We start from the raw sequence: 21,925 nt of genomic DNA, 5'->3' as shown, positions 1-21,925 counted from the left end.
AAAACAACGCCAAGCTATGTCAAAAGAAGCGTCAAAGGAGCCGCCTGTCTGTGTAGTATGGTAATTATTTATTTGTTTTTAGTTGAGTACCCAGTAATTTTATAATGTTTTCTCAATAAAATAATGTATGCTGCGGTATGCTGGAAACACCTGCGGAAATTTCGAGTGGTTTACGGCACCTCGTCAGCTCGTGTAAAGTTACGCAAAGGTTTACGTAAATTTTAGCTTGATGAATCGCACCTAAAACGGCCTCGCTTGCGTACGCGAAATCGTACGAAAATTTACTAAATAGCTGTGTTGATGAATTGCAACTAAGTAACGTCGATTGCGTACACAAGATTTACGCAAAATATTTTGCGTACGCAGCTTGATGAATTATGAATCTACCCCATGGACCCCACCCGTCAGTGCAAGCGCACACGGTATCAGATTCTACAGTTCCCAGGGGCGTGTACAGGGGGGTCCAGGGGGTCCGGACCACCCCTACTCGCGCAGAAAACGCATCTGAGGGGGTCTAATTTAAAAAATTTCCCCCAGGCTCTCCCCCAGACCCCCCCTTCGCGTGTTCCTGTAAACGCTCCTGGTTTCGCCCCCCCTAAGAAAATACCCTGGCGCCGCCCCTGGGCATATATACAGATACAGCTTCAGTTAAGTAATAAGGTCAATGTGATATATATATACATATAAGTACATAGTAGTATAGAGTAGTTAGTAGGAGCGGCAACAATTAAGGTAATAAAGGAGGACATCTGGAGTTTAACAGCAATTAACTTTTTGGAGACGACAGTCTGATGTCATTAGTTCTCTTTATTGGCATTCTGATTAATGCACATTGTAGGATGATTAATGCACAAGGGAGATCTGGATCGCACCGGAGCCAGAGAAGTCAACCGATTAATAAAAGCTAGCTAGATGTGCATGGTGCCTGCGATTTGGCGAGAGCAGGCTGTGCCAACGCAGAGGTCGAAGATGGAAAGCCTCCTCTATAAATAAGAGGGATGATCAGGAGAGACGGGGAGGGGAGGGTATAGAGATAGAAGAACGGAGAGTATACGCTCTCGGCATCCACAACCTGCGCGTTGCGTTTATGTCTGTTGTAACCTGTTGTAGAATAAACCTATCTTTTATACTCTACGTCTTTGATCATTGCTGACGTGCACCACACACACAGCGCAGAACCAATACTATAGACGAGGCTTCAAACGTCTCGGGTTAAGCGTCTATACGAGGTCTTAACTCGGGTTAAGCCTTAGCCCGGGTTACGTCGCGCAATGAAGGTGGTTAAGCTAACCCGGGTTAAGACTCGTGTAGATGCGCGCGAAATCTTTAAGGGGTTAGCTTAACTCGGGTTAAGGTGACACCATGTAGACGAGGCTCGTGTTTACGAGGCTAATGATACAGCTCAATGAGCTAGATATACAAGGAGATGAAAAAACGCATGTGTGACGCCAATTTTGGATCAGAGTTTAATTGGGTCCAAGAAGATTCAAATTCAAATTCAAATTCAGAAATATTTATTTTCGCTGAAGATATGTACATGCAGACGACAACATTAGAATAAACATTCAATAGAAAGACTGTGGTCGACGGCGAATAGACTGTGCAGTTACCAAGTCAGCCGCGCCTGTATTAAATAATTAAAACGTTAGCAATATATAGATCACACTTAAGATTGATCAACTTGAACCTTAAAAATCCTTTTACTACATTTTTAATTCACATTTCAAATTTATGTGTACAACATAAAACTGGTCTTAGAAACCATTTACACAACAAATCATTATTTGAACTTATTCACAATCGATTAATTACTTTTCAATTCATTACGAACATTTCGCGTGCGAGTGAATGCGTGCGCGTGTTTGGGGACGGGGGAGTTGATGTGTAGATGTATGCGCGCGCGTATTTGGGGACGCGCGGGGGAGTTGATGTGTATATATGTGTATATATGTGTATATATGTGTATATATGTGTGCGTGCGCCGGGTGTTTGGGGACGGGGGGTGTGGGTGTAGATGTATGCCGTGTCGCGTTGTTTGGGGGACGGGGGAGTTTATTGTGTAGATTGTCATGCTGTGCGCGCTAAAGCCGACAGGGCGGCAGCGTGTTTCAGGACGGGGCAGTTTATGTGTAGATGTATTTGCGTGCGCTTGTTTTGGGGACGGGGGAGTTTATGTGTGATGTATGCGTGTAGTGTTTGAGGACGCGTGCGCGATTGAGGGACGGGGGAGCTTGAATGTGTAGATGTATTGCGTCGCTGCGTGTTTGCGGGACATGGGGTTTATGTGTAGATGTATGCGTGCGCGTGTTTTGAGGACGGGGGGAGTTTATGTGTAGATGTATGGCGTGCGCGTGTTGGAGGACGGCGGCGAGCTTTATGGTAGATGTGATGCGTGCGGTGGTTTGGGGACGGCTGGAGTTTATGTGTAGATGTATGCGTGCGCGGTTTGAGGACGGGGAGTTTATGTGTAGAATGTATGCCGTGCGCGTGTTTGGCAGACGGGGAGGAGGTTGATGTGTAGATGTATGCGTGCGCGGTGTCTGCGGGGGACGCGAGAGTTTTATGTGTAGATTGTATGCGTGCGCGGTGTTTGAGGACGGGGGAGTTTTTATGTGTAGATGTAATTGCGTGCGCGTGCTTGGGGACGGGGGCGGAGTATGCTGTAGCATGTATGCGTGGCGTCGTTTAGGACGGGGGGAGTTGATGTCGTAGATGTATGCGTGCGCTGGCGCCGCGCACCGCCGTGGTTTTAGGACGGGGAGTTATATGTTGCAGTATGTATCGTTTGCGCTCGCGGCGTTGTTTGAGGCACGGCGGGAGTGTTTATGTGCTAGATGTAATGCGTGCGCGTGTCTTGGGGGACGGGGAGTTTTATGTTAGATTGTATGCGTGCGGCGTGTTTGAGGCGCGGGGTGGTTTACTGTCGTAGATGTATGCCGGTGCGCGTGTTTGAGTGCGCGGGGAGTTTATTGTGTTTAGATGTGTATGCGTGCGGCGTGTTTTGCGGGACGGTGGGGGAGGTTTATGTGTAGATGTATGCGTGCGCCGTGTTTGGGGCGGCGGGCAGTTGATTGCTGTAGTATGAATGCGGTGCGCGTGTTTGAGGACGGGGGAGTTTATGTGAGATGTGTTCTTGCCCGACTGCGCGTGTTGAGGACGGGGCGAAGTTGATGGTGTAGCATATATGCGTGTGCCGCATGAGGACGGTGGCGAGTTGATGGTGTAGATGTCATGCGTTGTGCCGTGTTTGGGGACGGCTAGCTACGGGAGTTCGATGTGTAGTTATGACGAGCGTTGCGCGTGTTTCTGCAGACGGGGGAGTTTAATGTGTAGATGTCCGTGCGTGCGCGTGTTTGAGAGCGGGGGGGAGTTTATGTGTAGATGTATGCGTGGCGCGTGTTTGGGGACCGGGGGAGTTTATGTGTAGATATATGGCGTCGCGCGCATTGCAGGACGGGGCGAGTTGATGGTGTTAGATGTTATTGCTGTGCGCGTGCTTTGGGGACGGGGAGTTTATGTGTAGATGTATGCGTGTGCCGTGTTTGAGTGCGGGGGGCCAGGGAGTTTATGTGTAGATGCTATTGCGTTCCGCGCGTGCTTTGAGTGCGGGGAGTTTATTGTGTAGCATGGTATGCGTGCGCGTGTTTGGGACGGGCGGAGTTGATGTGCTAGATATCATGCCGTGCGCGCATTTGAGCCGACGGGGAGTTTATGTGTAGATGTATGCGTTGCGCCGTGTTTGGGGACGGGCGGAGTTTATGTGTAGCATGTATCGCGTCGTGTCCACTCCCCTCAGTGTTTGAGTGGCGGGCGGAGTTTTATGTGCTTAGATGTATGCTGTGCCGCCGTGGTTTGAGTGCGGCGCGGGAGTTTATGCTGTAGATGTTGATGCGTGCTGCGTGTTCGAGGACGGGGAGGTTTATGTGTTAGAGGTATGGTGTGCGTGTTTGAGTGCGGGCAGGAGTTTATGTGTAGGAGGTATGCTGCGCGTGTTGAGTGCGGGGGAGTTTATGTGTAGATGTAATGCGTGCGCCGGTTTGGAGTGCGGGGAGTTTATGTGTAATGATGTTATGGCGTCGGCGCGTGTTTGAGTGCGGGCGGATTTATCGTGTAGATGTATGCGTGCGCGTTGTTTGAGGACGGGGGAGTTTATGTGGTAGATGTATGCGTGCGCGTGCTCTGAGTGCGGTAAGAGAGCTTATGTAAGAGTATCGCGTGCCTTCTTTCCGAGGGACGGGGAGTGATGTTGCTGTAGATTATCGCGTTTGCGCGCATTTGAGGACGGGGGAGTTTATGTGTTAGTATGCTATGCGTGTACGCTGTTTAGAGGACGGGGCGGAGTTGATTGCTGTAGATGTCATGAGGTGCGCTTGTTGAGTGCGCGGCGCGGCGAGTTTATGGCTGTAGATGTATGCGTCGCCGCCGTGTTTTGAGGACGGGGGGGAGTTGATGTGCTAGATATATGCGTGCGCCGCATTGAGGATCGGCGGGAGTTTATGTGTTAGATGTATGGCGTGTACGTGTTGAGGACGGGGGAGTTGATGCGTTGCTAGATGTATGCGTGCGCGTGTTTTAGGGACGCGTGGCGCAGTGATGTTGTAGATGTATGCGTCGCGCAGTGTTTGAGGGACTGGGGAGTTTATGCTGTAGATTATGCTGTGCGGTCGCTGCGGGGGAGTTTATTGTGTAGATGTGATTGCGTGCGAGTCCCGCCGGTGTGCTCCCGACGCGTGTTTGAGTGCGGGGGAGTTTCATGCGCTGTAGATGTATGCCGTTTCGCGCGTGTTTGAACGCCTGCGGCGGAGAGTTTATGTGTAGATGCTATGCGTGCGCGTGTTTGCGCGACGGGGAGTGATTGTGTAGATGTATGCGCGTACGTGTTTGCGGGAGCGGGGGGAGTTGATGTGTAGATGTATCGACGTGCGCGCCCTACAGCGTCCGGCGCGCGCTGACTCTCACAGGCACCTCGCCACCCAGCACGCCCGCTGGACCTGCGCCCCGTGTTGAGAGACGGGGAGTTGCATGTGTAGCATATATGCGGTGCGCGCATTTCGAGGAGGAGGAGTTTATGTGTAGATGTATGCTGTCGCGCGTGTTTGCGGGACGGAGAGTGACTGTGTAGCATGTATGCGTGCGCGTGTTCTGAGTGCGTGGGCAGTTTATGTGTAGATGTATTGCGCTGGCGCGTGTTTTGAGTGCGGGGGAGTTTATGTGTAGATGTATGCGTTGCGCAGGTTGTTACCTCGCATGTGTAGAGTATGCGTGCGCGTGTTGGCGGACGGCGGGATTGCATGTGCTAGATGAATGCGTTGCGCGCTTCGTATTTGGCGGACGGGGGATGATGTGTGAGATGTATGGAGTGGCCGCGTCCTGTTGCGGGCCGTCGCAGCTGCGGCGCAAGTACGTGCCTGTGCAAGCCGTTCGCGCATGAGCGGAAGTAGTGCTTGCTGTGCGTGTTTTCTCTGTCATACTCAAACTAAATTAAACACACACACACACACACACCACACACAACCACACACATCACACACCACACACACACACACACACACCACACACACAACACAATAATATATTATAATATATATATATATATATATATATATATATATATATATATATATATTATATATATACACACACACAAACAACACACACACACACACACATATATTATATAATATATATATATATATACTATATACTATATATATATATATACGCACACACAAGACACAACAAGCAACACACACACACATCACCAAACACACACAACACACACACTATCACACACACCACATTCCTATATTATCAGGAGCGTATACACTGAAATATATTTGTATGACGTGTAGATGTATGAGTTGGCGCGTGCCGTGCGGCCGCGCTGCGCGCAAGTACGTGTGTTGCAAGTCGTGCGCCCATGAAGGTAAAGCTATTGGTTGTTTGTGCGTGTTATGTTTTCTGATTGCGACACCTCAACTAAATTAAAACACACACACACACACGTTATACTATATATATATATATAGATATATATATCCAGGGGTTCGGTGCCACAGCGGGGGGGGCAGGGGGTGACGGTCGCCCCCCTATCATTTGCCAAAAAAAGTGAAAGCCAAGTAGAAAAAAGAAGATAAAAAAAGCAAAAAAAAAAGAAAAGAGAAGAAGACAAAGAAAAAGAAAACACTTCTTGCCAAATGTCTTGCCCAAATGTATGGTGAGGGGGGGGGGTCATCATTGCCCCAAGGAAAAGGTAAAGAGAAGATTCTTGCAACATAATAGGGGATCGCCCAAAAATGGAGTGAGTGATGTAGCCTACAAGCTGGACCACTTTCATCGCAAAACATCGAAATTTAAGTGTCGAATCATCCATATAAAACCTGTGCTCTAAATTTGCATAATCGATGTCAAGTGTTATTCCTTGGTAGTCTTCAAAGTTGGGACCTCATTTTGTCGATGATGCTGTTTCCGCGCGGAAAGGTTAGCGCCACACTTGAGCGTTGGTTAACAAACTTATAAATTATAATTACATACGTCAGACTGCACCTCTAATAATACTCTACATGTTATCTTATTTTTACTCGCCCACGGAGTGCGAGCGGTTAGCGTTATGTGATCAGGTATGTGGTTCGTGTTACACGTATAGCTGCGCACGGCGCGCAGCGCGCGCGTGTGTGTGTGTGTGTTGTGGTGTTGTGTGTGTGAGGGTTGTTGTCGTGGCGCCGTGTGTTGTGTGGTCGTGTGTGTGCTGACGCGATTGATATTTAGTCCGCGTCAGCGACGCGAGCCAAGCCACGAGCGGCCTGCCTGCTGACCTGAGCGCGCCACGCCTGCAGCGAGCATACGATGTACGCTGGCGTATATCGTGTCGGTTATTTTCGTGTGTTCGTGATTCGTATGGCGTATGGCCGTATGTCGCTGGCCGGAGGTATGGCTTCGTGAGATGCCTTCGGTCTAGGTTTTAGTTAGGTGTGTGTATGCGTGTGTGTGTGTGTGTGTGTGTGTTGTGTGTGGGTGTGTGTTCCAGAGCCAGAGCCAGGAGCCCCCCCCCATTTTTAACTCGCAGTGGCACATCACCAAGATATCCTACAGGAATGTGGGGTGAGTCCTTCCCCCCCGGGGTTTCATCTCCTTGGTATATGTTCTTGCTCCTTGGTTCCCCTGCATCAATTTTTTGTCCAGCAATTTGAGCGGGCTTTGATTAGCCTAAACTCTGAGAGCTTCCCCGGACCCTGCAGGGGCTCTGCCCCCTTGGACCCCACCAGGGGGCACTAAGGCACTTCGGCGGCCGGATTCATCAACCCGTTGCGCAAACGTGTATCGCGTACACAGGAGTTTTCTACAAAGTACCTACGCCAAGCTCGTAGGTTCGCGCATTCATCAACGCAGGCGTAGCACCTTGCGTAACGCCAAATGTGATGGAATTCCAGTTGTAAATCCACTACGCCATCGTAGCTGACCTGGCTGTTGAGGGGAGCGTGCCTAGCATAAACAATCACACTTGTTGCCGACACATACCATAGCGCAACCAAACTGACGCCTCTCTTGCTCATGTAAACCATATGGCTCTGAGGCTCTGTCTACAGAGTGCTGGGGAGATTTGTGATAGTTGTCCTCATTTCGTTGTTTATTGTGTTCACACACTCGATGCGAAAGTTAGCGACACGTACTGCCGTGCGTGCCGTTGGTTGCGTGCGTGTTGCAACGTACCACCGTGCGTCACGGTGCGTTGCGTGCGTGTGTGTGCAACGTACACGTGCGTCACGGTGCGTGCGTGCGGTGGCTTGTTGTGCACGCTACACGTGACGTGCGTGGGCACGTACACGTGCGTGCTTGCGGTACGTACACGGGCGTGCGCGTGCGCCTGCGTGGTGTACGTACACGCTGCGTGCTTGTGTGCACTACAACGTGGCGTGCGTGGTGCACGTACCAACGTGCGCGACGGCCACGGGCCTAGACGGTGCACGTAACACGCGCTAACTAACGACCTCGCTTATAACGAAAACGACATGCCAAGCTATATGACAAAAAAAGCGTCAAAGGCGCGCCTGTCTGTGTAGTATGGTAATTATTTATTTATTTTTAGTTGAGTAGTAACTTATAATGTTTTCTCAATAAAATAATGCATTGCTGCGGTATGCTGGAAACACTTGCGGAAATTTCGAGTGGTTTACGGCACCTCGTCAGCTCGTGTAAAGGTTACCCAAAGGTTTACGTAAATTTTAGCTTGATGAATCGCACCTAAAACGGCCTCGCTTGCGTACGCGAAATCATTCGAAATTTACTAAATAGCTGTGTGATGAATCTGCAACTAAGCAACGTCGATTGCGTACACAAGATTTACGCCAAATATTTTGCGTACGACAGCATGATGAATCATGAATCTTACCCCCTGGCACTCCACCCGTCAGTGCAAGCGCACACGGTATCAGTCTACAGTTCCAGGGGCGTGTACAGGGGGGGGGGTCCAGGGGTCCGGACCCCCCCTGCTCGCGCAGAAAACGCATCTTGAGGGGTCTATTTCAAAAATTTCCTAGGGGAGCCCCCCAGACCCCCCCTTCGCGCTGCTCCTTTACACGCCCCTGTTTTCGCCCCCCTAAGAAAAACCTGGCGCCGCCCGATGATACTATATATATACTATAATATATATATATATAACACACACACAAACACACACACAGCACACATATATATATAGTATATATATATACTACCGCGCACACAAACACACAACACACACACACACACACACACACACACACAACCACACACACACACCACACACAACACACACACACACACACACATTCTATATTATCAGGAGCGTATAATGACAAATATATTTGTATGACGTAATTGACGTAATGGCGTAATGACGTAATGGCGCCTACGTAATGGCGCGTACGTAATGGCGTAATTGACAAATATATTTGCTCAATATACGCTCCTGATATTATATATATGTGTGATAATTTAATTTAATATAAATTGATGCAAGAAGACCCATAGATAACGACGCGCGGTAGAGGTTTGAGGTGCAGTGCTAGTTAACGGTTAGTAGTTGTTGACTAGCAACTTCGTTTGTTTTAATGTTGATCGCAAACAAGACATGTATTCTTGATGGATCCCATATACAGTGTTCTTCTCGCTGTGTTATGGTTCCTGCAGATACAAATACGGGGTTTAATACAAAGAAATGGGAATATTCTATCAAATACGCACGAATGCTAATGCTTCATTATTGCACGATTCATTTGCAAATCGTGTAACGTAATCGTCGCACAGAATATGATGAGAAATATATCGTACCCTTTGGTATCCAAGCAGAGTCGAATCCATTTTGATGCCACGATCTGTTCCTGCCTCCTCGGACCTCCAGACATTTGCCAACGTCTACTTTTGCGGTTAACAAGATCGGATCTGCGAAACCACATCCCTTGCCGCGGTCCCGGGACATGTATACACCAGATCCTAATAGCCCTCTTTCAGATGGAAGGAAGCCATTTTCAAAAATCTGAGATGCTGACTCTCTCGTTGTCCCATGATACATTATCATAGTGCCAATGGTGGCGGGCGGAACATTTTGTCGAAAACTCATGGTGAAGTTCTGTAGCTGGATCCATACATGTGCTAAGCACAAGCTGCACAACGAACACCAGCAATAACCTCTGTAATGACAGCAATCTGGTATGATCGAGGTATGGGGTGGACACAGAGGAATCGGTCTCCTGTCATTAATTCCGACAAAATTTCGACGCAGACACCGGGTGCATATAAATGGGCACATGACGATGACGACCACGACGATAACGAAAAGAATAATCAAAAGACTTTTCGCTTCCAGTTCACCACCTTCACCATACGAAGCGGAAACGTCTCGCAGTGCATCGTTAGATGCGGCTTTTTCTAAACAATCGTGAAGACATTTCTCTAAATGGTCCAAACTCGCATTGCGATGTAGGTTCTTGCAACTCAGATATAGTGATTCTGAATCACAGTTCACCATTGTACCGGTACGACACAAAAATCATAGAACTGTAAATTGTAATGTTGAAATGCAGTAAAAATTAGCAATAATAAAATAAGCTGTCCATTAAATTAATATTATCCTAATTATTGGCAATCGGCTAACGAAATTACTTGTTATTAGGGCCTTGTCTATCAACACCAAAGACACGCGTTCCTACTAGTTTAATTATCGCAAACAAAGCGGTTCGAGAACGTCCGCAAAAACAATGATTAGGCTCTACTATTGTTTTCTACTCGCTAATCATTATTAGAACATCCAATCGAATTTAAGCTCTGTGCAATTGTGATTATTTCCTTCTGACCTTAATTGCTAGAGCCGCGTTATAGTATAAATATAATATAGTTAGTTCATAACGTGCGTAAGAACGGTTTTTTTAATTTTTCTTCGATGCATTCTAGGGGACGTTATTTGATTGGTCTCACTCGAAGGTTTGCTCGTCACGTGATATTTTGTGGTGGTGGCGCTGATTTTCAACAACAAAACACGCAGCATATTCATGTGTAAACTGAACTCTGCACAGTTACTAATACTAATAGTAGTAATACTACTAATACTAAAAATAGATGAGCAATTTACTATTATGTGATATAATGAGTATTGTGTTATTTATGTGCAACGATATACATTTACATGCGACTGTAACGCAGTTTAGCTGTAATAAGTTTACCCTTTCGGGTATTATATGTAGGGTACGTAACCAAAATTGCAAGGCAGATAGGTGACATAGCCATACTAGGTCTAAAATTAAGTCTGGGCATATCTAAAACTATGGCAGCGAAAAGAAAATTGCATGAGCCAGGTAATTCGTCAAAAAATAACGTAGGTCCCCTAGCGAAAAAGGGACACTGGAGCCTTGGCCTAAAAGCGTCAATGGATGATCCGGAACTTCGGGTGGATAGGGACGAAATGGTAGTAATAATCAAGGATAAATACCCAAAGGTCAGTCTGAGTATGTAAGTATGCTACTGTCAGGGCACTGTAACTAACTCAGTAACTGTAGCGGACGTGGATATTCGTCCAAGCATCGGACACCTGTTCGTATGCGCTATTCGTCCGAGCAGTTGTTGCGCATGCGCTGTTCATATTGTATTACATAAATGTATACACCTTATTTATATCATTGTTTGCTCTTTCCACAAAGCGCTGATTATATTACTATTAGGTAGGCTTCATGAAATATATGTATGGTAGCTTGTTATGTTTCATTGCAGGCAAGGTTCCATTTCCTAATTCTACCACATGAGAGCATACCTAACCTCAAAGCTCTCTCAAGGGACCACCTTCCTCTGTTAAAACACATAGAGAAAAGGGGTGTGGAGCTAGCTGAAAAGTGAGTGACAAATGCATTTAGATCAATCTGTTTATTCCCTAGTACGTGTGATTCAAACAGGAACTAATACCTACAGCTGTATTTTTTATTTTCTTGTCACCTACCATTACGGGGTCAGCTTGAAGTAGACTTTCTGCTGCCATATGCTACCGGCCTCAGCGTCTTCCTTCCTTGGGCCCATCATCTTTATGTCTAAATTGGTTTTTTCTATCTAATGTTTGGCTGGTCTTCTTCAGTTTCTTCTGCCCTGGTGTAATGAGTTCTACTTCTTTCTTTCTAGCATTTCTTACTCTCTCTTGAAAAGGTGATCTGTCTATCTTTTTAAATATGTTATTAATCAATTTATCATTAATTAAACTGTTTATTATTCTATCTTTCTATTCAGATCAAGCAAAGCTCTGAAGTTTCGGTTTGGGTATCACGCAGTACCGAGCATGAGGTAATTAAAACATGTTGCTCATAATTACAATGCGTGTTATCAATATTTGTGAGATCTGCTTATCTTATTATATTTTTTATTTCAGACAATTTACTCATTTTAGATAGTTACAAATTAGTAATAACAGTGCATTTTGCTTATAGATTTAGGTCATGTAGATGTGAATAGAATCTTTTTGAAGGAATTGTGAATACAGCATCTTTGTTCTAGCCATGTCCACATGCATGTGATCAGCCAAGACTTTGATTCACCCTGCCTAAAGACAAAGAAACACTGGAACTCGTTTACGACTGACTATTTTCTTGATAGTAAAGGTATGTTGTGTTTACTTTGAAGAAGGATAACAGTAGACATAAGAATATCAATATTTTAAAACAGGTTGCACCCCCGTAATCCAGCACTCTTGGTACCAGGCCAGTGCTGAACACTTGAAAATTCTGAACCAGCAAAGTTCAGGGAAATAATACCAAAAATAACAATGCATCACTACCTCTTGACCTCTCATGCACCATATTGAAGAGTACATAAAAGCTCGAAATAACCACAAACCACTGTGAGTGACAGTCAATCTGTGAACAACGTTTTGTTTAAATCGCATGAAATCTCGGCATCGCCAAGCAGCAGTTCCACAAATTAAATACCATTATTTTCAATTCGCACCAGACCACTGGAGTTGACATTTTACCAGGGTCCAACCTGCATGTGTAACTGTTTATACCTTCCAATACAGTAATCAATTGAAGGGTTGATAATTATTTGAAGCACAAGTGATTCAGTGTGTCTTGAGTAGTAAAGTAAGTGTTTATTTACTGTCGTATCCATGCACGCACCCACACATGCAGACACACATGCATCCACGCACGTACACGTATGTACGCACTCACAGACACACGCAAGCACAGATGCACACACGAATGGACGCATGGGTTGGTTTGAAACTTCCTGGGTCAATTGTGAGGATTGTTTTCTGGATATGCATATGTCACTTAGCTTATATCAAGCTCTCGGTGGTTTAAAATACTGATTTCTTTGCACTATAGTGCACGAGTGTGTTGTGATGTAATTGAAGTACGATTAGCATTCAGATGTATTCATATATGTTACAATTTAACATTAGATGTCATCGAGCAGATAGAACAAAGTGGCAAGGTGGCTGTGGACCAAAGTAATGCTGGACAACTTTTGAAAAACCCTTTAGTGTAAGTAATTCAAATACCTTTTGCATTTACATGTACCACTGTGGTCAACTGCATACTGTAGATTTTCAAAATTTGATGTGCGTTAACATTGTTAATGTGTGTTTAACTTACTGTAATACACATGGTAATTTACTAAGGTGTATATTTACGTTACACCCAATTTCACCAGGTGCCACGTGTGCAAGACAGAGCAGAAAAATATACCAACTCTGAAGATGCACATTAGAACCCACATCAAGTCTTGAGAAGAATAAACTATATTCATTATCAATGAGGTGTCAGTATGGATTTGATAAACCAGTAGTATACGTACCCTGCCTAATTCTCAGAATATTTTTTCCATTAAGTAAATGTAACAATACAATACAATACAATATGTGTAAATGTTGAAATTTTAATAGTATCATGTGTTAACTCTTAATCTGATGATCTGGGTTGATAATAAATAAGTTATATAAATGTAGTTAATTTATTTATGTTAATTACTGTAATTTTCAGACATTTTGTCTGAAAACAGCTTGTAGAAAGCTATACATCCTGCTGATTAACAAAAGAGTAGTTAACACATTCATTTATTATTGTAGAAATGATTTATTTCCACAACATTAAATTCTATATTTAATAAATTCCAACAAATATTTCTAGAATAATGAAAATACAGCGCTTTTTAAATTACAATTCAGGTTTCGATCTCGCCGCTCATCAAAAATGCACTTTTTGTGTCCTACGTTTATAAAAGTAGAAAAATGACCAAAGAGAAAATGGGTAATATACTTACTATAAAACATACACCAATATGTTTATATATTATTGGTATATAGGAACAATAACATCCATTCATAGTGTTGTATGTGACGTGAATGTATAAACAACATCCCACAAGTTTTATGATTACTCAGCAATGTCCAAGAGAAAGAATAAAGTTGAGGCATAAAACGACATACTTCATAAATTTCCTAGCTACTATAAATAATTGTAGACTGCAACATGAATATAATGACAATCATCATTTTAAATAATAAAGTAACTACAAGGTGAATTCAGCAACACAACCATGACACGTAATATTTTATGCAACACCTACATTATTAAAGCCGCACAGGGGAGTGTTCACAGATATAATGCATGCAAGACAGCAACCTCTAGCGACTACCTTGGGATGAGGAGGACAAGCATATGTGAGAAGTATACTGGACACTTTCACCTCATTTTAATTTACATATATGATATTTTATGACAAGGAATGCATTTAGAAAGTCATTTCCTGAGATGGGTAGATGAATATTCAGTGGACAATAGACACGGGATGCAAATCGTCAGAAATTATCAGGCACACGCTGGACATTGTTAGATAGTATAGGTAGAAATAAAGCAAAATAGTCGTGTGATAAAATGCAAGACAATTGTAAAGAAATTATTTCTTTAGCTGTGGTCATCCCCTCATACGAGTTGCTTATATCATATAATACAACATGAACTACAAGAATGAAATAAAACCTTGTTATAAATTCATAATTTACAATGCACAACAGCATGCTAAATAAATCACCTGGTCGATTTTTTATCACAAAATTCAGTACCAGAACAAAATGGAAATGCAATTTCTAAAACAACCATGCGCGCCAGATTCGGTGCACATACATCACATCAGGAGTCTATCAATATTGATAGACTCCTGATCACATAGTACAGACAACTCGTGCCTACAACTTCAGGGTACTACTAGGAGTAACCTATGCTTGGGTCTACTCCCACCACTGCAGGCCTCGTAGACTGTAGCCTTCTAGCTTTAAATAACTAGACTAGATGCCACCTTCAGCTAGCGTTAGGGTAGCGTAGCCTAAGCTAAGGAGGAGCTGCCTTCAAAGTGGTGACCATTAGCTGAGGTTGCTGTGTCGTGTGTGTACGTGTGCACCGGCCATCGCCAACGATGCACAGAGAGATCCATCGGCATATCACCCGTAACCTGATCATCGCCGTACGCAGCATCCGTACCGAGCTCTGCGCGATACGCAGCATCCGTACCGAGCTCTACTCGACCGACGATCGGCCAAATGCGGGCGCGAGCCTCGCATCCAACCCCCGGTGTCCTCGCGCTCTCTCCGCCACCGTCCGTCCTCGCGCTCCCCCGCCGGCGGTCGTCGTCGCCGCCACGCGGGAATGCGCGCTTGTCGTGGACGTTGAGCAGCGCGCGGCGGTGCGGGTGCGCGGCGCGAACGTGCGCGCAGTGCGTGTCAGCGTGCTCCGTCGCGTGGCCACACTCCTCGCAGACGTAGACCTTGGCACGGCGCTGCTTGTAGGCGAGCGCAGACCGCGCCCCGTGCAGCTTCGTCTCGTGCGCCTCGAGCGAGACGCGCTGCGTGAACGCGGCCGCGCAGCCGTGGCACTTGTACGGCCGCACGCCCGTGTGGATGCGCCGGTGCCGCTTCAGGTCGTACGCGTCGTGGAAGCCCTTGCCGCAGTATGCGCACACGTGCCTGCAAACGTAAAGCGGGTACATGCAACAGAGCGGACGTGATTATTCTTATCACTGTTAACGATGTTACGCTGCTATGCCGAAGGCAGTAGCAAGAGGACGACTTATTTCGGCATCACTCAAACAGTGTAGGCCCTACAGCTTGTAAGTATCATCACGGCATTCAGGAGAGGGATGGAGGAAGGGAAGGAGAAAAAGAGTGAGAGGTAGAGGAAGGGAGAAAAGAGGGAGGGGGAGAGAGAGAAAGAGAGAGGGCGAGAAAGATAGCTTTAGATGTCCTTGGCTCTACCTTTTAGCTAGATATCAAGAGTACCAGGTACCTTATTGTATTAACAATTTTCTCCTATTTTCCATTACATAATCACACTAGAGTACAGGTTGCGAAATTAACGGGAGTCTGGAGTCAAATACTCCCTGATTTACTGTCGGACTCCCTGATTTGACATATGTAGGAGTCCGTGTGACTCCCTGGAAATTCTGCCATACTAACTATAGCTCGTTCCGGAGCACGGCTTCGAGGAATTGCGTATTTTTTCAGCTAATATCCAAAGAAAATTTGCCAGACATGCAACCGCATGAATCTTAAAAATAAGCACATGCGTTATTGTTAATATCTTTAATTTTGAACCTCAGACTGCGGACTCCCTCATTTTGCTGCGAACTCCCTCTTTTTGAGGGTAGGGAGTCCGTTGGACTCCCGTGTTCAAAAGTTAATTTCTACCCCTGAGAGTATAACATGTTTAGTCTTTTTTTAAGGTTAACAAATCCTAGAAGCCTTTGTCAATAGAGTTTACTGAACGTAGTTATGATCTTGTGAATGAATACTTGATATAAAAGCAAAATTGCTAGCACAACCAGCAATTGCTTGAATGTAGCAACCTACCGTTTTGCATCAGTGTGGGTCCTAAGATGGCGTTTGAGCGTACGATAATTTCTGAACTCTTTGCTGCATGAAAGACACATCAAGGACTCGTGTCTGCCGTTCCTGTCGTTTGAACGTGCCTGACATATCTGTAAAGGTTTCCGTAGCAACCGCGAGTGATTAGCGGTGATCAATGGGATGGCCTGCGGCACACCTAAAGATTGGCTGTCGTTTCTTACTACGGGAGCTTGTGTGGGGTTCTGTGTATCATGCAAAGTAACGTGATGGAAAGCGGACGAATCTGACCAGGTCTCATTCTCCTTTTCACAGGAAGGACTTTTGTCAATCCACTCTCCATTGGTGTTCGGTACAGCCACATGTAAGCCAACTGTTCGAGCAGCATTTAGTGTCACAGGAACACTTTGATTTTTCAGTGTAGTGAGATAGTGGTAGCTTCTAGATGTGTTCTCTGATTGGTTGCTGTCAGTATTTGAAGAAAGACAATCCGATGTTCCGATATAATTTGACTGAGTATAAATCTTCAGGGGAATGCCTCCACCTATCTTTGGCTTCAGTGTATTCTTGAAAGAGTTATTGATATCAATATGCTTGGTTAATGACTGAGAAGTGCATAATTGTTCACGGTCATGGTAACTTTTCTGTTCTCTTGCGAATTCCCCATTTTTCGGTCTGTGAGGCGAATGCAACTTTCGAACAAGGAATGCTTTAGGCATTTTCAGACAATATAAGAATAGTCTGCACCTGAAAAATAAATATATGAAGAATTAATGACACGTAATTAGATTAACTATGCCAATTACCGCAGTAGTTCTAGCATTATCCTCGAATGCTCTGTATTACATTGCCATAATGATTAATGTAGAATAATAACGACTGCAGTGCTAGACCTATATATAGCTACCACCCGCCGATTTGGTTACATGACACTCTATAGATCATAGCATACATTTCTTACTCTGACAGGACCATAAGTATAAGATAACATAAACACGGTATCATGATCATGGTGTCATCATTGATCATCGATATTGTCATTGATGATGATACTTGATAGTGCAAATGTCCGAGATGTGTATCATTATAAGACATTAAAATACGATTCAATCTCAAGCACATGTGTCGTTCCAATAACGTCATGATAGTAAATTCATAGGAAATTCCATACATTTCTATGTTTGAACGTCTATCCACTCTACATCGACTATAATAACTACAAATAGCTGCTGTTCAAATGCGCGCCTTCATAACAAACCAACCACACACACGACGAGTCACAACGCACAAATACAGCCAGACTTAGATGTGCTATTTTGACGTTGACAGAGAATGACAACTATTATTTATATACCTACAGTATCAGGTATGACTTGAACTATCACGTTATAGTTAATACTTGATTTCCTTTGCGTGATTAATAACATAAAACCTGTTATTACAGACAAACTCCAAACTTTACATTGTCAACGACCGCCATGCTCTAACGTTACTTCGGGTGCTTCTAAGACACGAGACGATAGCACCACTGCCATCATTGCTTTTTTGTAAATTTATACATAAGTTGATTATTAGCGAGTTTTCTGTAGGAACACAAGCACAAATTTTGTATAAGAAATTGTTGTATTCAAATAGTATCTTATCCAAAAGCCTTCTACGTTAAATCTAGTCATGGCAAGCCTCCAGTCCGCTACCTGAGTAACCCTGGTTTTATAGTTGCCCGTACCGTTAAATGCATCAGAGCGCAACACCGGTTAGTTCAACAGGTGGACAACACAGGTGTTTGAGCAGGTGTGCTGTGTTGGAATTTATGATGTGCACAGCCATAGTAATGGCAAAGTTTCGAAAATCAGGGCACATTGTGAGCGGAACTGCTGTACGTGCACAATAAAAAATAGCATGTAGATTGCCTACATTTGCATATAGGGTATACACTATATAGCGTCAGAAGTGAATAAATTAGTCAATTTATTCACTCCTGCTAGCATACATAGAGTTCATGCAGTACGCGCATGTTTCTCACCCCTTGCATGTTTGCATGGTAATTGGACTTGGCGGCCTTGGTAATGGAGCGCATGCATGTATGTTCCCCGGAAAAAGAGAAATGCCGAGTATAAAATAATTGAGTTTCCTGCATGCTAGAAAAAAAATGAACAACGTATATATACAGTGTATTTTTATTTACACGTGTTATTGTACAAATGAAACAAATATAGGGAGCTGGCATATAATATGTTCCACCACGCAATAATACTCCCGTACGTATGTGACGCTGTGCTATGGAATCCGGGAACATGGTATATATACCCGGAATTTTTTTAAAGATAATGGATGGTGTGAAACGGCACAATCTGATGCATTATTAGATAACAAAGCCCGTGCGCGGCTCATTGCATTTCAGCCCTTGTAGAAATGATGTAATAGCCAGAGAACATTTCTAGCTAGCTTACATTTTGAAAACATTTTTGTGCAAAATAAAGTGTAGGCACACCTAATTGGAGTTTTGCAGTTTTCTAAAAACATATATATTTATTTATTTATTTATTAAAATGTAGAAAAATAAAGCAAAAATAAAATTATAAAATTTAACACCCCATTATGTTTTTCTACATTTATTTTAATATCTACATGGGTGCATGTTCGTGTTTATATATATATATATATATAAATTATATAATGGTAAATAAGCGCATGGTTTGACTCTCTTATTCTCTATACCCCCGGCACTTCTGACTCTGGCACTCTGGAGAGCGCTCCTGTGGAGATGGCTCGGGAGATCTATAAGCGGCAAGGCGGCCGGCCTCATAGAGTCCCGTACGCATTTTAGTATGACAGATAACACGCGACACGTGTGTGAGGGCTACGACAATTTACATCATATATTTATAATATGTGCATGTGAATGTTCTATATATGTAGTGAACAAGATATATGCTGGAACTTCTGCTATGTGATATCTTCACAATCAATCAACGAGCCTCAAATCAGCCACATAAAATCATTAAAATAATCTTGTACACAAAAGCAGCAACACAAATTTATTGGAAAATTAAATTTAACACGTTCCACACGAAACACGATCGAGTCAGCTAGTTTGAACAATCAAAACCGTGCGTCCGCGAACCATGAGTCAGCTCGTGGGAAGATTGTCAAACTCGATTTATCGCCGTAGTAACTATATATATAATATTACTCAATAGATTGGACTGACTGCCTGCGCAAATTAGTAAGTAAAAAATTAGCAGGTCTAGTCTATACTTACCCCAGTCTTCGAATTTAATATTACGTTGATTTTTATAAAGCTTCGTCACAGGTGCACTTATCGGTGCAAAATATTGAAAGTTAGTGCCATATGTATACTCAAATACATTAATACATGTAATTAATTTATAAATTTGCGATTCGAAAAAAGTTTGGTGGTATTTTTGAATAGCTAAAATGATGGCAAACAAGATCGAATGAACGCACGCTCGGTTACAATTATAGTGCCTTGACAATAAGCCAGTTAGTAGTCAGTAGTTAGTAGTTAGTAGTTAGTAGTTCATACTAGTTGTGATAAAAATCAATGAAATCTCGAGTGCGACGTGCGCTCTCAGTTCAGTACGTATATGTACATGTATTTTGTGTACGTGTACACGCACGCATGTGTACGTGCACACGCACGCACGTGTACGTGCACACGCACGCACGCACGTGTACGTGCACACGCGAAGCCTGTAGCATTACAACGACACATATGAATGCGTATGTGGACTGTGCGGTCGAAATACGAACTATATTGTCACAAATGACCTGACCCGAAAGAATTCGTGGCAAAGTTCGCGCATGCGCAGACTGTAACTACGAACTGGAATACTGTTTTGATACTAATTCGTTCCCCAAAATACCAAATACATATGTTATAGAGACATTTATATCATACATACATAGACAATTAAATGGGCTTTATTAAATTATGAATGAGTATTGTAAGCAGATATATGAAATAGCCCTAACTACAGCATCTATCTCTATTGCGACTATTCTTGAATATATGCACAGAAAGAAATGCGAGTTTTTCTTTCTATAACTGTCATCTAATCTAAAACGTAAATAATGTGATTTCCAATGTCGTTGCCGTTTGAGTCCAACTTTGTCTATTCCATTCCACAGTCATCTTCAGAAGCACTCTCCTATACGGCCCAGGATAAGGCCGGAGGTCATATATACCCCGTACATACTGCAAATTTGATACGCGCTAAATACGCGCTAGTCCGGACTAGGCTAGCCTCGCAAATGAAGGTGGGCCAGGCCCGCTTCGAAGCGTGCTAAGTTGGCCTGCGCTAAACTGTGTGTGCACACAATCCGGGACCAGACGCGGGCTAAATTTCGATATACGCATGCGCATAGCCTTGTTTGGGTCACATAAAACTCACGTTGCTGTCTGCTGAGTGACGTAACAAGCTAAACTGAGCATGCGCAGTAAACTCAGTACCGGATCTAAAGGGTAGGGGAGGGGGGGTTGCAACCCCCGTTCAGCCACTGACTAATGTTATGATACTAGTAAAATGGGGCCAAAAATTAAAAAAGTCAGTTTGCAGGCTGATAGAAACTTGGGGATTTCCCCTGTGACTACACGGCTGCCTGAATTTTCCAGGTGGGAGGGGGGCATGCCCCCGCCGGACCACCAAATATCATATCAACCCCCTGTCCCGTCTCCTGAAAGCTAGATCCGCCCCTGAAACCGGTGCTAATTTAGCCTGATTGAGTTCGGTTTGTCTGTACGCTGCGATTTAGCGCGTGCCTGGCCCAGTCCTGGCCCTGACTAGTTTGATGTAGAACCAAATTTTGCAGTGTGAACGGGGTATTGAAGATATTAGGATGGCCGTATTAGGCAGTGAGGATCTCAGTGATGAGGTCTCCCAGCTTCTTGGTCTTATCTGAGGGTCAAGTAAACGTAATTAATACACATATGCACGCGCGCACACACACACGCACACACACACACACACACACACACACACACACTGGAACGGATAGCAGAAACGGCACTGTCATTTATCACGAACTATAATCCGAGATTATTTGCTCGTACAACGCGTGCACAACATAATAAATAAATGGCTTAATTGCTATTGGCCCGTTTCAATCCGGCGTTAACCCATGACATCTAAAGAGGTCCCACGCAAAAGTTGTACCTGAGATTTTGTACTACGAATTTATAACACGAAATTTAGCAAAACCCATTTATTTAAGGTACTGCGCGCACTGTACTTTACGGTAATTAATAGGTTTTTTGCCAGATTAAACTATTGCAAAAATCACAGTCCACGGGATCGTATCTTAAAAATCTCCACAGAACCCACGTTGTAAGGTTACGCCATAAAGCTAACAACCTCTTTCGCATAAAATAAAAGTGAGTAGCTTTTGAAAAACTTAGTGACGTATACCGAAACAAACGCAATGCAGACTCAGACGCTCCACTAATAGAGCCAAGGGGAGATAAAGCAGATCACGCACGGCGGCGGGGTGTAAGACCGGGGTTCTCACGTACCGTTGTATTCGACGATATGGAAGGTATCCACTCCGGTGTTG

General features: G+C 44.1%; 2 protein-coding genes and 1 long non-coding RNA gene across 4 annotated transcripts; 1 reads left to right on the top strand and 2 right to left on the bottom strand.

Moving 5' to 3' along the window:
* Positions 1 to 10,499: 10,499 nt before the first annotated feature.
* On the top strand, positions 10,500 to 17,074 carry LOC106820676 (aprataxin-like). Of its 2 annotated transcripts, none has more exons than XM_014825178.1 (6): positions 10,500 to 10,969; positions 11,242 to 11,360; positions 11,746 to 11,799; positions 12,010 to 12,113; positions 12,917 to 12,998; positions 16,667 to 17,074. In XM_014825178.1, exons 1-6 carry the CDS (start codon positions 10,799 to 10,801, stop codon positions 16,773 to 16,775), a joined length of 639 nt encoding a protein of 212 aa, XP_014680664.1. In that variant the 5' UTR covers positions 10,500 to 10,798; the 3' UTR covers positions 16,776 to 17,074. The 2 variants fall into 2 exon arrangements, with proteins under 2 accessions (XP_014680664.1, XP_014680665.1); XM_014825179.1 differs by lacking the exon at positions 16,667 to 17,074 and adding an exon at positions 13,168 to 13,461.
* LOC106820675 (putative transcription factor Ovo-like 1) lies at positions 13,880 to 16,660 on the bottom strand. The gene is made up of 2 exons (XM_014825177.1): positions 16,358 to 16,660; positions 13,880 to 15,475 (listed from the first exon to the last, which is right to left on the bottom strand). Exons 1-2 carry the CDS (start codon positions 16,435 to 16,437, stop codon positions 14,839 to 14,841), a joined length of 717 nt encoding a protein of 238 aa, XP_014680663.1. The 5' UTR covers positions 16,438 to 16,660; the 3' UTR covers positions 13,880 to 14,838.
* Positions 17,075 to 19,358: 2,284 nt separating the features above from the next.
* LOC106820667 lies at positions 19,359 to 21,921 on the bottom strand. The gene is made up of 2 exons (XR_001395639.1): positions 21,885 to 21,921; positions 19,359 to 21,270 (listed from the first exon to the last, which is right to left on the bottom strand). It is a non-coding gene; the product is annotated as an uncharacterized LOC106820667 (long non-coding RNA).
* Positions 21,922 to 21,925: the final 4 nt, after the last annotated feature.

Source organism: Priapulus caudatus, unplaced genomic scaffold (genome assembly GCF_000485595.1).
Source record: "Priapulus caudatus unplaced genomic scaffold, Priapulus_caudatus-5.0.1 Scaffold42, whole genome shotgun sequence".
Classification (NCBI taxonomy): Eukaryota; Metazoa; Priapulida; class Priapulimorpha; order Priapulimorphida; family Priapulidae; genus Priapulus; species Priapulus caudatus.
This window is presented reverse-complemented; position numbering and strand designations above follow the sequence as displayed.

Bases quoted from the DNA above. Each gene is read 5' to 3' on its own strand.
- LOC106820676 (XM_014825178.1), top strand. From the start codon at position 10,799: ATGGCAGCGAAAAGAAAATTGCATGAGCCAGGTAATTCGTCAAAAAAT. The intron at 11,800-12,009 runs GTAATTAAAACA...TCTTTGTTCTAG, and splicing joins CACGCAGTACCGAGCATGAG to CCATGTCCACATGCATGTGA. The intron at 12,114-12,916 runs GTATGTTGTGTT...ATTTAACATTAG, and splicing joins CTATTTTCTTGATAGTAAAG to ATGTCATCGAGCAGATAGAA.
- LOC106820675 (XM_014825177.1), bottom strand. From the start codon at position 16,437: ATGTGTCTTTCATGCAGCAAAGAGTTCAGAAATTATCGTACGCTCAAA. The intron at 15,476-16,357 runs GTAGGTTGCTAC...TTACGTTTGCAG, and splicing joins ACCCACACTGATGCAAAACG to GCACGTGTGCGCATACTGCG.